This window comes from Prionailurus viverrinus, chromosome A1, assembly GCF_022837055.1.
Source record: "Prionailurus viverrinus isolate Anna chromosome A1, UM_Priviv_1.0, whole genome shotgun sequence".
Classification (NCBI taxonomy): Eukaryota; Metazoa; Chordata; class Mammalia; order Carnivora; family Felidae; genus Prionailurus; species Prionailurus viverrinus.
The window spans coordinates 197,014,917-197,027,877 of NC_062561.1; the positions used below are offsets into that span (position 1 = coordinate 197,014,917).

Consider the following 12,961-nt stretch of genomic DNA (forward strand, 5'->3'; position numbering starts at 1 on the left):
AGGGACTGGGAGGAAACTGCCCTCTGGACTAGAAGGGTAGACAGCACGTGAATCCTTGTCCCGGCCTTCCCTTAGTGACCAGGAGCAGGATGTTTTGTTTCTGGCCAGGGCATCCTGGGTATTTGCCTAGCCTGTGGGTGGAGCCACATTAATCCAATTCCTCCTCAGTTATTCATTGATTTGTTTCTTGGTTCGCTCGACAAACATTGTCACAGCCAGGTATGGTGCAAGGCGTCTGCTAGACATTGGAACAAGTCACCGTGGTTCTCTCGGCCTCGGATCCCTCATGTCCTACCAGCTTCCGTTTCCAGGCTGTCTCCTCCATGCAGCCTTCCCAGGTCTCCCCTGTGTTAGTCAGAAAGGGCTAGGTTTTGCTGTGGAAACAAAACAGCTCTGAAATCTCCTCGGCTGACATACAGTTTCCCTCCGATTCCATGTGGCAGGGGCTAGTTTCTGCTCCTCGGTTTACTCAGAGGCCCAGGCTGACAGAGCCCCCACCATCTCGTGCGCTCTGGTGTATAAGGCAGCCACAGCCACAGGAGAGACCAAAGAATTGGGCCTGAGCCAGCCCAGAAGTGGACACGGGGCGCTGCCACTCACTTTCATTGGCCATGAGTAATCACATGGTCACAGACAGCCCGGGACAAGGACATGGAAGGGAGCAGGTGGAATGCAGTGAATACAACTGGTCCCCCCCCCCCTCCCCAGCACCCTCCGCACAGCGGGGAGACACCAGTTGAGGGTCTGCCACGTGGAGCACAGTCTCAGCGGCAATTCTCAGCAGCTGTGCAACCTCATGCAAATTATTTCACCTGCGATGACTCACTTTTAAAACAGAGCCAGGTGACTTACGCAGCTTTGGGGAAGCGGCGAGGCCCCGAGGAGGCAGCGAGTGCAGGAGCACCTAGCCACGGACGTGGCATGTACTAGGTGCTCACTGAGTATTTGCTGAAAGTGGGTAACTTTGTACCGACATGGGGTATCACATCACCGGTCGGCACTCCCCTGCCCTCCCCGTCTGCGGGGCCCTGAGTCCGGCTGCCCATCTTCCATGCCCCCCCCCACCTCGCACTGCTTCGAACAGGAGGCCTCAGGTATCAGCACATGACTGGCAGGTCACAGGGCACTTGCACCCTGGCGGTCTTGTTTGTCCTCAGAGCAGCCCTGTAAAGGAGGCAGAGAAGGAATAGTTGTCCACATCCGGAGAGGAGGGAACTATGTCTCAGCAGTGAAGCAAGCCCGAGCCACACCTGAGAAATTGCTGAGGTCTTGGCTGAGTGCCCTGTTTTCCAACTTACCATTGGACAGCATTGGAAGCCTCTTACATTCTCCAGATTGACTGAGCTCACGGGCCTCCTAGGACTCAGCCCTTCCCCTGTTCACTCATTCATTTGGCCATTCAGTCATTCAGTCATGCATTCCTCTAGCAGAGTTTAGTGTTGACTGTTCTAAGTGCTGAGCTGGGCTGAGGTCCTGGGAGGGGGTCCCAGCCCTGCGGGAGCCCGCAGACTTGCGGGCAGAGTCGGGGGTGGACGTTAAGGAAACGACACGAGTGGTTCTTTGGCCGTAATTGTCACAAGCATCAAGGGTGACCAAGGATAATAATGGAGGTGACCTAACTCACCCGAGATTGGGAGTCGGGGAGGACTTCTCTGAGGAAGTGATGTTCAGACTGAGACCTGAAGCAGGAGTAGAAGGGAGCCGGGGAGAAGGCTGTGGGGCAGGAGTGTTCTCCGCTGTAGGAACAGCAGTGCAGGAGGAGGAGGGATGGAGCTCTCTGCCCAGGAAGACCAGAAGGCCCTGTGGCCGCTTCTTGGTCAGGCATCCCCATGGCTGGCTGCGGAGGGAGAGGATGCATAGAGGAGCCTGCATGGGCCTAGCACCTGGGTTCTCAGCTGTCCTGAGACAGATTGGGTGAGGCCATGCAAAGGGGTAACGTGTTGGGACCTGGCATGGCTCTGTCCTCCATCATCAAGCTGCATTTAGGGCCCAACCCTTCCCTCACCTTGCCCCCATCTACCTACCTCTCTGCCTTGCAGACCCTGTGTGAGCAGCTTCGGAAGGAGAATGAGGCCCTGAAGGCCAAGCTGGACAAGGGCCTGGAGCAGCGGGATCAGGCTGCCGAGAGGCTGCGGTAAGTCCAGACTCCTCCGGAGTGAGGACTCAGGTGGGCAGGAAGAGAGGGATAGTACATGGCACCGATTTCTGGGCTGAAGGCTGAGGGCTCTGAGGCTTTGGATGTCAGGTCTCTTGGTCCTTTTCCTTGGGTACCTTGGTGTTTCCTCTCTGGCCCTTTTAGTACCTTTATAAAATGCCTTGAGAGCTTCAGAAGAGGGTCTGTACAAATCGCACTCCTTCCTTGGGAACTTGCCCCCTTAGCTTGTTGTTAGCAACTGCCAGTCTGCTGTGGGGAGAGGACTCAGGGCTTTGCTGCCCTCTTCTGGCCACCGTCATGTCCTGCCAACAGTCAGGGGTCCCTCATTTGCCTCCTGGTCTCAGACTTCACTGTGCCTCAGGATCACTGAGGGTCAGGGAAGGCATTACAGCTTCACTCTCTCACCCCTCCCTCCTCAGCTGAGATTCTGATTCAGTGGATGTGAAGCCGACCTAGGCATTTTCCCAAGGGCTTCTGTGATTACGGTGTAGGTAGACCCAGGACTACAGTTGAGGAACACTGCTCTTGATTGTCCGAGTGTGAAGGGCCCTTTGAGGTTATGCAGGTCAGACCCCTCATGGTGCAGAGGGAGACTGAGGCCCAGAGAGAGTCATATGTAACCACTGAGCCGTTGTGCCATTTTGAGGCAGCATATATTTATTTACTTCTGGATGGCCAAACAGTTGGGAGTTTTAGAGCCGTAATGACTCCATCCATGGATCTGAAACCCCAGGTCGGAGGAATGACTCGTGACTAGAAAGCAAGAGTGCAAGTCCCTGCTGTGTGACCTTGGGAAAGCCACTTTACTTCTCTGTCTCTCTTTTTTTTTCTTCTGTTATTACGTGGAAACTTAGCCGGCAAATAGAACGTAAAGAAATATTTTTCGTACTTCAGTCATACCTGAATCCATATCACCACGTTTATTATGTCCTATATCACCTACCTTATTGATTTAAGAATTGGCTTCAATTTGAATAATGTTTTTGCTTAAAATGATGATAAAGAAAAGTTGCGCTGGAGTTCATGGAAAACACCATTACCTTTAATAAATAGAAGACAACCCTAACAATAAATACAACGAACACGGAAGGGTGTTGGGTGTTAGTAAGTCCTGGCAAAGTGCCGCCACCCACTTAAAGCTCTGAGCCTGAAGCCTGCCCTTGTCCTGTGAACAAGGGAGACTGGCAAGTCCTGGAGGAGTGCTCAAGACCTATCGGCACCAGCTGAGACTGTTCCATGCTCTACACAAGAAGTTTGAAGATGATTGGAAAGGGTGTAACTTTCTCACTAGAGTGCGGTCAGAGTTATTTGATGCAGGTTTGGACACATCCTGGAGTTCTCCTGTTTGCAGACCTCCCACAGTTGGGAAACCCTGCTGTTGATTGACGATCAGAGACTTCCAGAGAAGCCCACATTGCCAGCAAAGTGGCTTAAGGATGCCTTCTTTTGTTCTATCCAAGGGCAGGTTTCAGGGTCCTCCCTTTTTCCCCAGAACTCAGCTGTAGTAGTAGGTGATGAGTAGTAGGTCTGAGAACCCCAGGCTTCTTAACACAGGGCCGGCAACGTGACCTCTCTGTTTGCCTCCGACCCAGGGAGGAAAACATGGAGCTCAAGAGGTTGTTGATGAGCTGCGGCAAAGAGGATACCTGTGGGCAGCTGGGCTTCCCAAAGACGGAAGGCGCAGGCAAGAAGGGGGTGGCCGGACAGCAGCAGGTACGTGGTCACAGACTCCTTCCACAGCATCTGGGATCGCCACTGTCTAGCCTCCGTTGCCCCCTGCAGTGAGCTCACCACTTCCTGCTGTAGCCCGTTCTACTGTTACAGGGTTCCCGTTAGATGGCTTTTCCTTAGCTGGGCCTGACAGTCCACCTGTCCCGGAGTTTCCACTTCTTAGCCCTCCTTCTGCCTTTAGCCACACAGAACATCCCATTCCCTGGGACACACGGGCTGCTGGCCATGACCGTGGCCTCGTGGCCCCCACCGGCCTTCTCTCCAGGCTGCGTAGTTTCATTTCCTTCCGCCACGGCTCATAGAAGGTGGTACTGAGTCCTTCACTCAGTTTGGGCACATTCCCTAAACACGTTCCGGTTTGTGAAGGTCTCTTGTGGGTGGATCTCAAAAGTCAATGTAACATCTCAGATATTCCTGGCAGAATTAGGGTGTTGGGTTGAGAAGGCCCATCGGAGGACTCTGTTAAGCTCCTGGGATTGCTTCCTAGAGCCTCTGACCTGGACAGAAGTGGGGTTAGCTGACATTGCCATGGCCCGGCGCCCCTTCCCACCGCGGCTCTCAGCTGTGCCCCACGCCCAGTTCCCAAGCAGAAGCTGAATCTCTTCCCTTGCCCAGTGTGTACATTTCCCCTTGGTGTGGCGCTGAATCCCAACTTTTTACTGACACGTTTCCCCTTTTTACTAGGGTTTAATGGCTGCACGGCAGGATTTGACATTTTTAACAAACCCACACCTATGTAAAGGCAGTAATTATCCTAATAACTTAATTCCTCACTACTATGTGGCAAGGTAGCATTTACCTGGGGCTTGCAAATCCATCATCCTGTTTGGATCTCCACTCTACACGTATGCTAGGCAGGGCCAGGACTATTACTGCATGACACAGCGGTGGTAGGAGGTGTGGAGAGGTCATGTGACTTCCTGTCATCAAGATCCCTGCATCACCTGCTATCAGGCAGACAGAGGGGTGCCTTGGGGTGCCTCAGGGAAATGCGCTGATAAATGGCCTTCTGAATTCCAGCCCAGGGAGCCCCTCCCTTCCTCCATTTAGCCCTCAGGGCAGAGCCTGCTTGGCTGTCCCCTTGCGGAAGTGACTTGTGAAGCCCCCTGATCCCCCGTGGGTTCCCTGAGCCACCATGGGTGTGGGATTCCCTGGGGAGGCCTCTTCGCTTTCCCAAGCCCTTTAATGCTGGCTCATCTAACGTGACCCCCCAGAGGCCCAGCCCTTCTTACCACCCTGCTGGGGACGAAGGCCCCATGGGAGGCATGCGTTATGGGCCGCGGTGGAGCCCGTGCCCTGGAGCTGGCTCCACCTCGTGCCAGCACGGCCACCGTGACTGAGTGACATAAACCAACCATCTGGCCTCAGTTTCTTCTTCTGTAAAATGGAGGCTGTGACACCCACCTCGGAGGATGGCGGGAGGGTTCAGGGTGATACCTGTAAAGTAGGTGTGGCGCTGGGCACATGGTAAACAGTGAAACTAGCTGTTGCTTTAATGGTAGCTTTGGTGCCAGCAGCCAGGTGGGCTGATTCTTCTCTTTTTCTTCTTCTTTTTTTTAAAGTTTATTTATTTATTTTGAGAGAGGGGCAGAGAGAGAAGGAGAGAGAGAATCCCAAACAGGCTCCACACCAGCAGCTCCAAGCCTGAGAACTCACCAACCATGAGATCATGACCTGAGCCGAAACTGAGTCAGGACGCCTAACGGACTGAGCCACCCAGGCGCCCCCGACTCTTCTCTTCTTTGTGGAGGTTGATTGTGTGCCCCCCAGGAGACCCTGTCCCCTCTTCCTCCTTGTCCTGTGAGGACACAACAGGCTTCCAGGGGCAGGCCCATCTTTTGCCTTTCTTAAAGGTGACGGTCCTTGGAGGGCTCCCCCAGCGCACTGCCCTTCCTCCCCGGGTCTGTGGTGTGCTGGCAGGCAATCGCCTGCAGGGGGCACCTGAGCCTCACTAGTCCTGCATTCAGGGACCGGCCTGTCCCCACGAGCCATGGGAAGGCAGGGGATAGAGAGAATGTGGGCAGCCACCCCAGGACAAATGCTGACAAGCCCATGGGTGTCAGAGATTGGGGCCTGCAGAGCCCATCTGGCTTGATCTCCCTTGTACCAAGGCCCAGAGAGGGTGTGGGTCTTGGCCTCATGCAGGGCCTTGGAGGTAGACCCAATACTCCACTGCTGGACTCCTAAGCTCATTCTCTTTCACCTCCACATTTCCTGTTTAAACAAAATTTTTTTTAACTTCTAGAGAACTTTAGATTTACAAAAAACCAATTGCAAAAGTAGTCCGGACAATCCCCCGTATCTCCTTATCAAGTTACATAACCACGGTTCAATGACCAAAACTCAAAAACAAACAACACTATTAACTAAACTACAGACTTTGTTCAGATTTCACCAGTTTCTCGCTCATATCCTCTTTCTTACTTTCTGTGCTGGCGCTGGGAGTCCAGGATCCCACGCCGCACTTGGGTGTCACAGTCCTTAGTTTCCTCCAGTCTGTGACAGTTCCCAGCTGCACCTTGTGTTTCGCGCTTCTGACTTGTGCTGGCCAGTTATTTTGTACCATGTGCCTCAGTATGGGTTTAACTGATGTTTTCTCGTGATCGGATTGAGATGTGGATTTGCGCAAGGTTCCCCGGGAGTGACACCATGCCCCTCGTGGTGCATCATGTCAAGGATACATGATGTCAGTGTATCTTACTACTGTCAACACTGATTGCTTGGCTGAGGGGGCGTGTGTTGGTTTTTCCGTAATAAAGGGGCTAATTTTCCCTTTGTAGTTAATAAATCCTTTTTTTAAATAATTTTTTTAAGTTTTTATTTATTTTGAGAGAGAGAGAGAGCACGAGCCAGGGTGGGGCAGAGAGAGAGAGAGAGAGAGAGAGAGAGAGAGAGAGATTGAGAGAAAGAGAAAATCCCAAGCAGGCTCTGCAGAATCAGCACAGAGCCTGACATGGGACTGGAACCCATGAAACTGTGAGATCATGACCTGAGCCAAAATCAAAAGATGACACTTAAGCGACTGAGCCACCCAGGTGCCCCAACAAAGACTTATTTTTGAGGAGAAACTTTAAGTCTGTGCAAATGTCCTGTTTCTTTTTACACTTCTCACTAATTTTCGTATCCATTGGTGGATCTCACCTGCCACGATCATTAGGACGATAGTGTTCTCACAGAGATTTTGAATTTCTCTCATTCCCTCTATACTCAGTAATTGGAATTCTTCTGTAAGGAAGAGTTGCCCCTTCTCCCCCACTTATCTGTTTATTCAGCTGTTCCTTTCTACCAGTATGGACTCAGGGCATTTATTTTATTCTTTGGGCTATGATCCAGTTCTGTCGCGATGTATATTTTTGTTCAAATCGCTCCAGCTTTGGCCACAGGAAGCTCTTTCGAGTTGTCTCTTTTGCCCGTTAGACACGCCCTTCTTCATGTAATTATTATCGAGCAGTTTCTTACTTTCTGGCACAAGATAACTCCAAGCTCTCCTTATATTTTCCCTGCCCCGGGAATGAACCACTTCTCTAAGGAACCCTATTTCTTTTTGTTAGAGAATGGCATTTAGAAACCAAGATCTGGGCCCTGGGTGTGCTCATTGCCACTGGAGTGTCATGTCATGGCTTTAGGCTTTCTCAGAGGACAGAGCTAGGAAACACACGCACAGGTACTAATCACACATACACATACGTCTTTATTTCTGTATCTTTCTAAAAAAGGTTTTTAAGTAAACATTTTGTAAAATGTTAAAAAAATCTGTAACTCTTGCCTTCCAGGTCAGAAGATGTTTGGTTGATGTGTGTTGGGGAAGAAGAGGGGAGGGAAGGCGGCAGTGTCTTAGAGATAGAGTCTGAGCAGGGGAAGAAGTGGCCATGGCAGGGGAGCAGAGGGCAGGAGGGCAGGGGAGGAGGGGAGGAGGAATAATGATCTCAGCAGACTTTCCCAAGCAGGCGTAGTCATGGCTGGGATATGTAGCGGTGTCCTGGCCAGTGAGGGGATTAGAAATGTGGGAGACCCAGGGCTGGGTCCCTGGGTAGAGGCCTTTAAGGAGCGCTGAGTGAGTGACAGAATTGTTCTCTGAGGCTTTGCTGAAGGCCCCTCCGTGTTTCTCCCCAGGCTTGTGTGACAGCAGGTAAGATCCCAGAGGTCGGGGCCTTGGGTGCAGCCGAGAAGAAGGTGAAAATGCTGGAGCAGCAGCGCACAGAGGTAGGTGGCTAGAGGGGGTGGGGGTGGCCAAGGGAGACCCTCCTTCCCTCCCCGGACTGTCGGAGCAAAGGCCCTCCCTGGCCCCCTGTCTGGTCTTAGATCACCATGGTGAGTTGCCGTGGTGACCACTGAACCATTGGCCACGGGAGAGACCTGCTGCCTTGTCCTGGGCTCGTGTTTCTTGATGAGTTCCCCTGGCCGCAGGGGTCACTCTGCAGATGTGGCATTTGGGGCATGGCCTAAAATTGTTGGCGGGGGGACAGTGTAGCGGGCTTCCCTGGTAAGCCCCGGATGGTGAAAGGAGGTTGTGATAAGGTAGGGAAGTTGCAGCATCAGGAAGGGGGAGCACGGGGTTCCTCTGTCACCCTTGTAGCTGGTTCAGGGAGGGATTGTCACAGAAGGAGAGGATGCGACGCTTTATAGCACTGCTTCGAACCGGCTGGAAGTCTCCAAAATTGAGACTATGCCCTTGTGTCCCATGCATGTTCCTCCTCCATCCCTGACCCCAGGCTGGTATTTCCAGGCTGGAGGCGGAGCCAAATTCCTGTCTGTTCTTTTAGCCTCTCCACTCCACACAGCCCGGGTTCTTCTCCAGATTCCTGGGCCTTGCTGCCCTCCCTGGGCCTCCAGCACATTTGAAAGTCAGGCCTCCATTAGTCTTTTTCTTATGTGCCTAGCAATTTTAGTTTTCTTTTTCTGTTGCTGTAAGGTATTTGCTCTGATTACAAAAGTAATGTGACACTCATTCGAAAAATACTGAGAACCCCACCACCTAGAGATGCCCCCAGTTGGCAACAGTCCTAAGTTCTATTCTGTACTTATCAATTTATAATCTGTTTTTAAAAATAAACGGGAAAATGGGGCGCCTGGGTGGCTCAGTCGGTTAAGCGTCCAACTTCGGCTCAGGTCATGATCTCGCAGTCCGTGAGTTCGAGCCCCGTGTCGGGCTCTGTGCTGACAGCTCAGAGCCTGGAGCCTGCTTCAGATTCTGTGTCCCCCTCTCTCTCTGCCCCTCCCCTGCTTGCACTCTGTTTCTGTCTCTCCCTCTCTCTCTCTCTCAAAAATAAATAAACATGAGAAATTTTTTAAAAAGCAGAAAAATTAGGGTTGCCTGGGTGGCTCAGTTGGTCAAGCCTCCAACTTTGGCTCAGGTTATGATCTCGCTGTTTGTGAGTTCCAGCCCCACACCGGGCTCTGTGCTGACAGCTCAGAGCCTGGAGCCTGACTCAGATTCTGTGTCTCCCTCCCTTTCTGCCCCTCCCGGCTCACGCTCTGTCTCTCTCTGTCTCTCAATAATAAATAAACGTTAAAAAAATTTTTTTTTAAGCAGAAAAATTATATCCTATATACTGCATCGCAGATTGCTGTTTTTCCTTTCTCCTTTAAAATTAACTGTATCTTTGAGGGTATTTATTTTTGTGTAAAACATACATTTCTTCGATTCTGAGTACTCTTTATCATATGTTACTGTGTCTGAAATTGGGATACCTTTTCCCATTGTTTTTTGTATTTAATGATGTAGGATTGTTTTTCTTCCCTGAGGAGTTGTTCTGTCGTGTGTGGCAAATAATTTAGGGTTGTCTTAGAAACGAGGCAGGGTATTAGGGGCCTGATTTTCTTACCAGCTGCACAGCACCTTGTTTTTAGTTTGTGCTAGACTTTTCTTTTCTTTTCTTTTTTTAATATATGAAATTTATTGTCACATTGGTTTCCATACAACACCCAGTGCTCATGCCAAAAGATGCCCTCCTCAATGCCCATCACCCACCCTCCCCTCCCTCCCACCCCCCCATCTGTGCTAGACTTTTCTTAACCCACCTCCTCTGCGTAGGTGGTCCTCTAGAGTTTGCTGTGAGACAGACATTGCTGAGGCAGCCAGCCTTGTGCTTACGCACTTGCACACTTGTGCAAGGACATCTTTAGGTTTCATTTTCAGAGAGAGATGCCAGGTGAAGGAAAACGAGAACGTGATGCTTGAGTACGTAGTCCCAGGTTGCACATGTGTTCCGTAATTATACCCCCAAATTATATAATGCTCCTTTGCTGTTAGTCTTGCTTTCCTGGCAAGGATAAAACATGGCAGTTGATAAAAGTTCCTCCTTAGGGAACACTGAATTTCTAAGAAGAGAGGGTTTGAGGCAGCGTCCGTGGCCACCGTCCTCCCTCACACACTGCTGGTCTGCATGCAGTTGTCCCTCTTTGTACCTTCGCTGCCTATCTCTTGCTAACCCCAGTCTCTCCCCACAGCTGCTCGAAGTGAACAAGCAGTGGGACCAGCATTTCCGGTCCATGAAGCAGCAGTACGAGCAGAAGGTACTGGGGGGTTATGGGAACCCAGAGCTGTGAACCCCAGGCTCCTGTCTGTGCTGTCGGAGCATCCCCGGTCTTCTGCCTGCTGCTTCCTTCTCAGGAGCTTTGAACCTTGGAGGTTCACCCCTTCCCTCACGCACTATCCCCCCTCTCGCCTTTGAACCCAGATCACCGAGCTGCGCCAGAAGCTGGCGGACCTGCAGAAGCAGGTGACTGACCTGGAGGCTGAGCGGGAGCAGAAGCAGCGTGACTTTGACCGGAAGCTCCTCCTGGCCAAGTCCAAGATTGAAATGGAGGAGGCAAGTCGACTGCCGGTCCCTGCGGCTCCAGCTTGGGAGGCTGCTCTCCCGCCTCATTAGCCGAGAATTCTGTGAAGTGAACGGGCGGGGCGGAAGGCTGGAGTTGGGAGACCTGGGGGCTCCTCTCTGCCTCTAGTGCTCAGGGCTATGTGGCCACAGGCAGAAGCACTTTCCTCCCCTGTGCCCCCGTTTCCCATCTGAAAAGTGAGGAGATCGGATTACCTGTTGCTTTCCGTATTTTGTTGCTTACATGCAGAAGAGCTTTTTTTTTTTTTTTAAGTTTATTTATTTTGAGAGAATGTGGGGGAGGGCCAGAGAGCGAGGGAGAGGGAGAGAGAGAATCCCAAGCAGGGTCTGCACCGCCAGCAAAGAGCCCAGTACGGGGCTCGAACCCACGAACCATGAGGTCATGACCCGAGCCGAAGTCTGCCGCTTAGCGGACCGAGCCACCCAGGCGCCCGCGCACAGAAGAGCTTTTTGTTCACTTAAAATCTCACGGACCAGGGAACCGTACAGGGAAGCGCAATACAAGAGACACAGAGGCTGCTCTGGAACACTTGATGGGGCTGGGCCGCTGCTGACTGTTTAGAGTAGTGATGGCTGTTTGGGGGTGGGGCAGCTAAACCATTAGGCAGGGGCTTCCTTTCTTCACGCATCGAGCGACTACTCAACAGTGTGCACCTGGCATTGTGCTGGGCACAGAGGCTCAGCGGCGAACAGCCCAGTCCTGCCCTTGGTGGGAAAGAAACACTAAACAGCTCATCACAGAAGCAAATAAGTAGAAGTGTGTTAAAGTACCACAGGAGGAGTTAGAAGGATCAGGGAGAGGGCGGAAAGGGAGACCAGGAGAAATAGTATCTGGCCTGTCAGTGTGCGACTGACAGCAGCCAAGGCACTCCAGGATCCCAGGACAGCTTAAAGAGGAAAGGCCATTTGACCCCCAGACTCTCAGAAGATAGTATCTGTATTATGGTGTCTTCCCGTTCATGGGGACTGGGCACACGCTGCTTTGCCTGGCCTAAAAATGGACGTTTTCAACACGAATTGCATTTCAGAGTTCCCTCCGTCAGCATGTGACACCCAGGGGCTTTATCTGAGGGGTCATCCTGCCTCAGTGACCACCCCTTGCCTTAAAGGTCTGTGTTAGGAAGGATGCTGCCCGTCTTTTCTCCAAGTGCAGTCACGTCAGTGACTGGCAGCCAGACCCCTGGCTCTTTGGTCCCTTCCCCTAGCTCCCATCAGGAGGCAAAATAAGTCCCTGGCATGGGACAGTCCCCCATTAGCAGGGGGGAGGTGGGGTGTCCTAAGACAAAGCATGGCCCTGTGATAAGGACACATGGTGATAGAGGCCATGCTAATCCTGGAGGCTCTTAGGTAGGAATCCAGAACACCTCCCCCGAGGTCTGCCCAAGGCTGCCCTCCCCAATTTCTGGCTGACCTCCCCTATTTGAAACACTTCCTTTGACTTGCGAAGGCAGAGGGAGCACTGGAATTAGGAGACCTGGGTTCTGGCCCCAGCTCGCTGTGTGTGGCCTTCGGTGAGTCCCCTCCCTTCTCTGGACATTCGTTTCCCATCACGTGAAAGGGCTAAGATTTGGTGCTCTCTAAAGGCCAATCCAGCTGTGGCCCTCTGCAGTGAAGGAGCCCTGCCTGTTCCATAGTGGGTGTGGGGGCAGGCCTTCCACCTTGAAGCCTTCCCTGGTTTCTTCTCAGCTGTGATGTTCTTTTAACCTCACAGTGCTTTGTTTCTCTGTGGAGGAACACTCTGCCTTTTATGCTGCATTTATTTCTTTAAGGGTCCTGTCTCCTCTACGCTTAGAGACCATAAGAACGAAAAGGTCCTTTAGAGATTCTCAGTGGTTTATCACTTTCTGTGTATCACAGAAGACCCCTGTGCGAATCTCGTGGACGCTATGGCTTTTCTCCCTAGAGAATTGCACAGACAAAATTCTGCAGCCCGTTTTGGGGCTCACAGACCTCCTGACGCCCATCTGTGACTCACGTTAAGAGCACCCCTCCCCGGCGTGCCTGGGTGGCTCAGTCAAGCCTCTGACTTCAGCTCAGGTCATTGTCTCACGGCTTGGGAGTTCAAGCCCCTCACCGGGCTCCTGGCTGTCAGTGCCGCTCACGTTTTCTCCCCCACTCTTTAAAATAAATAAACATTAGAAAGAAAGAAAGAGAGAGAGAGAAAAGAAAGAAAGAAAGAAAAAGAAAGAAAGAAAGAAAAGAACCTCCTACCCGTGGCAGATAAGTGAGCATAGAC

General features: G+C 51.8%; 1 protein-coding gene across 4 annotated transcripts in view; it reads left to right on the forward strand.

Annotated features, from left to right (window-relative positions):
- Positions 1–12,961, forward strand: part of TNIP1 (TNFAIP3 interacting protein 1) — a 52,665-nt gene that overhangs the window by 30,402 nt on the left and 9,302 nt on the right. For all 4 annotated transcript variants that reach the window (XM_047872905.1, XM_047872912.1, XM_047872896.1 and 1 more), the window contains 5 exons: positions 2,040–2,134; positions 3,748–3,868; positions 8,000–8,089; positions 10,337–10,402; positions 10,567–10,698. In XM_047872905.1, coding sequence (XP_047728861.1) covers positions 2,040–2,134; positions 3,748–3,868; positions 8,000–8,089; positions 10,337–10,402; positions 10,567–10,698 — 504 coding nt within the window. The remainder of the gene's footprint in view (positions 1–2,039; positions 2,135–3,747; positions 3,869–7,999; positions 8,090–10,336; positions 10,403–10,566; positions 10,699–12,961) is intronic.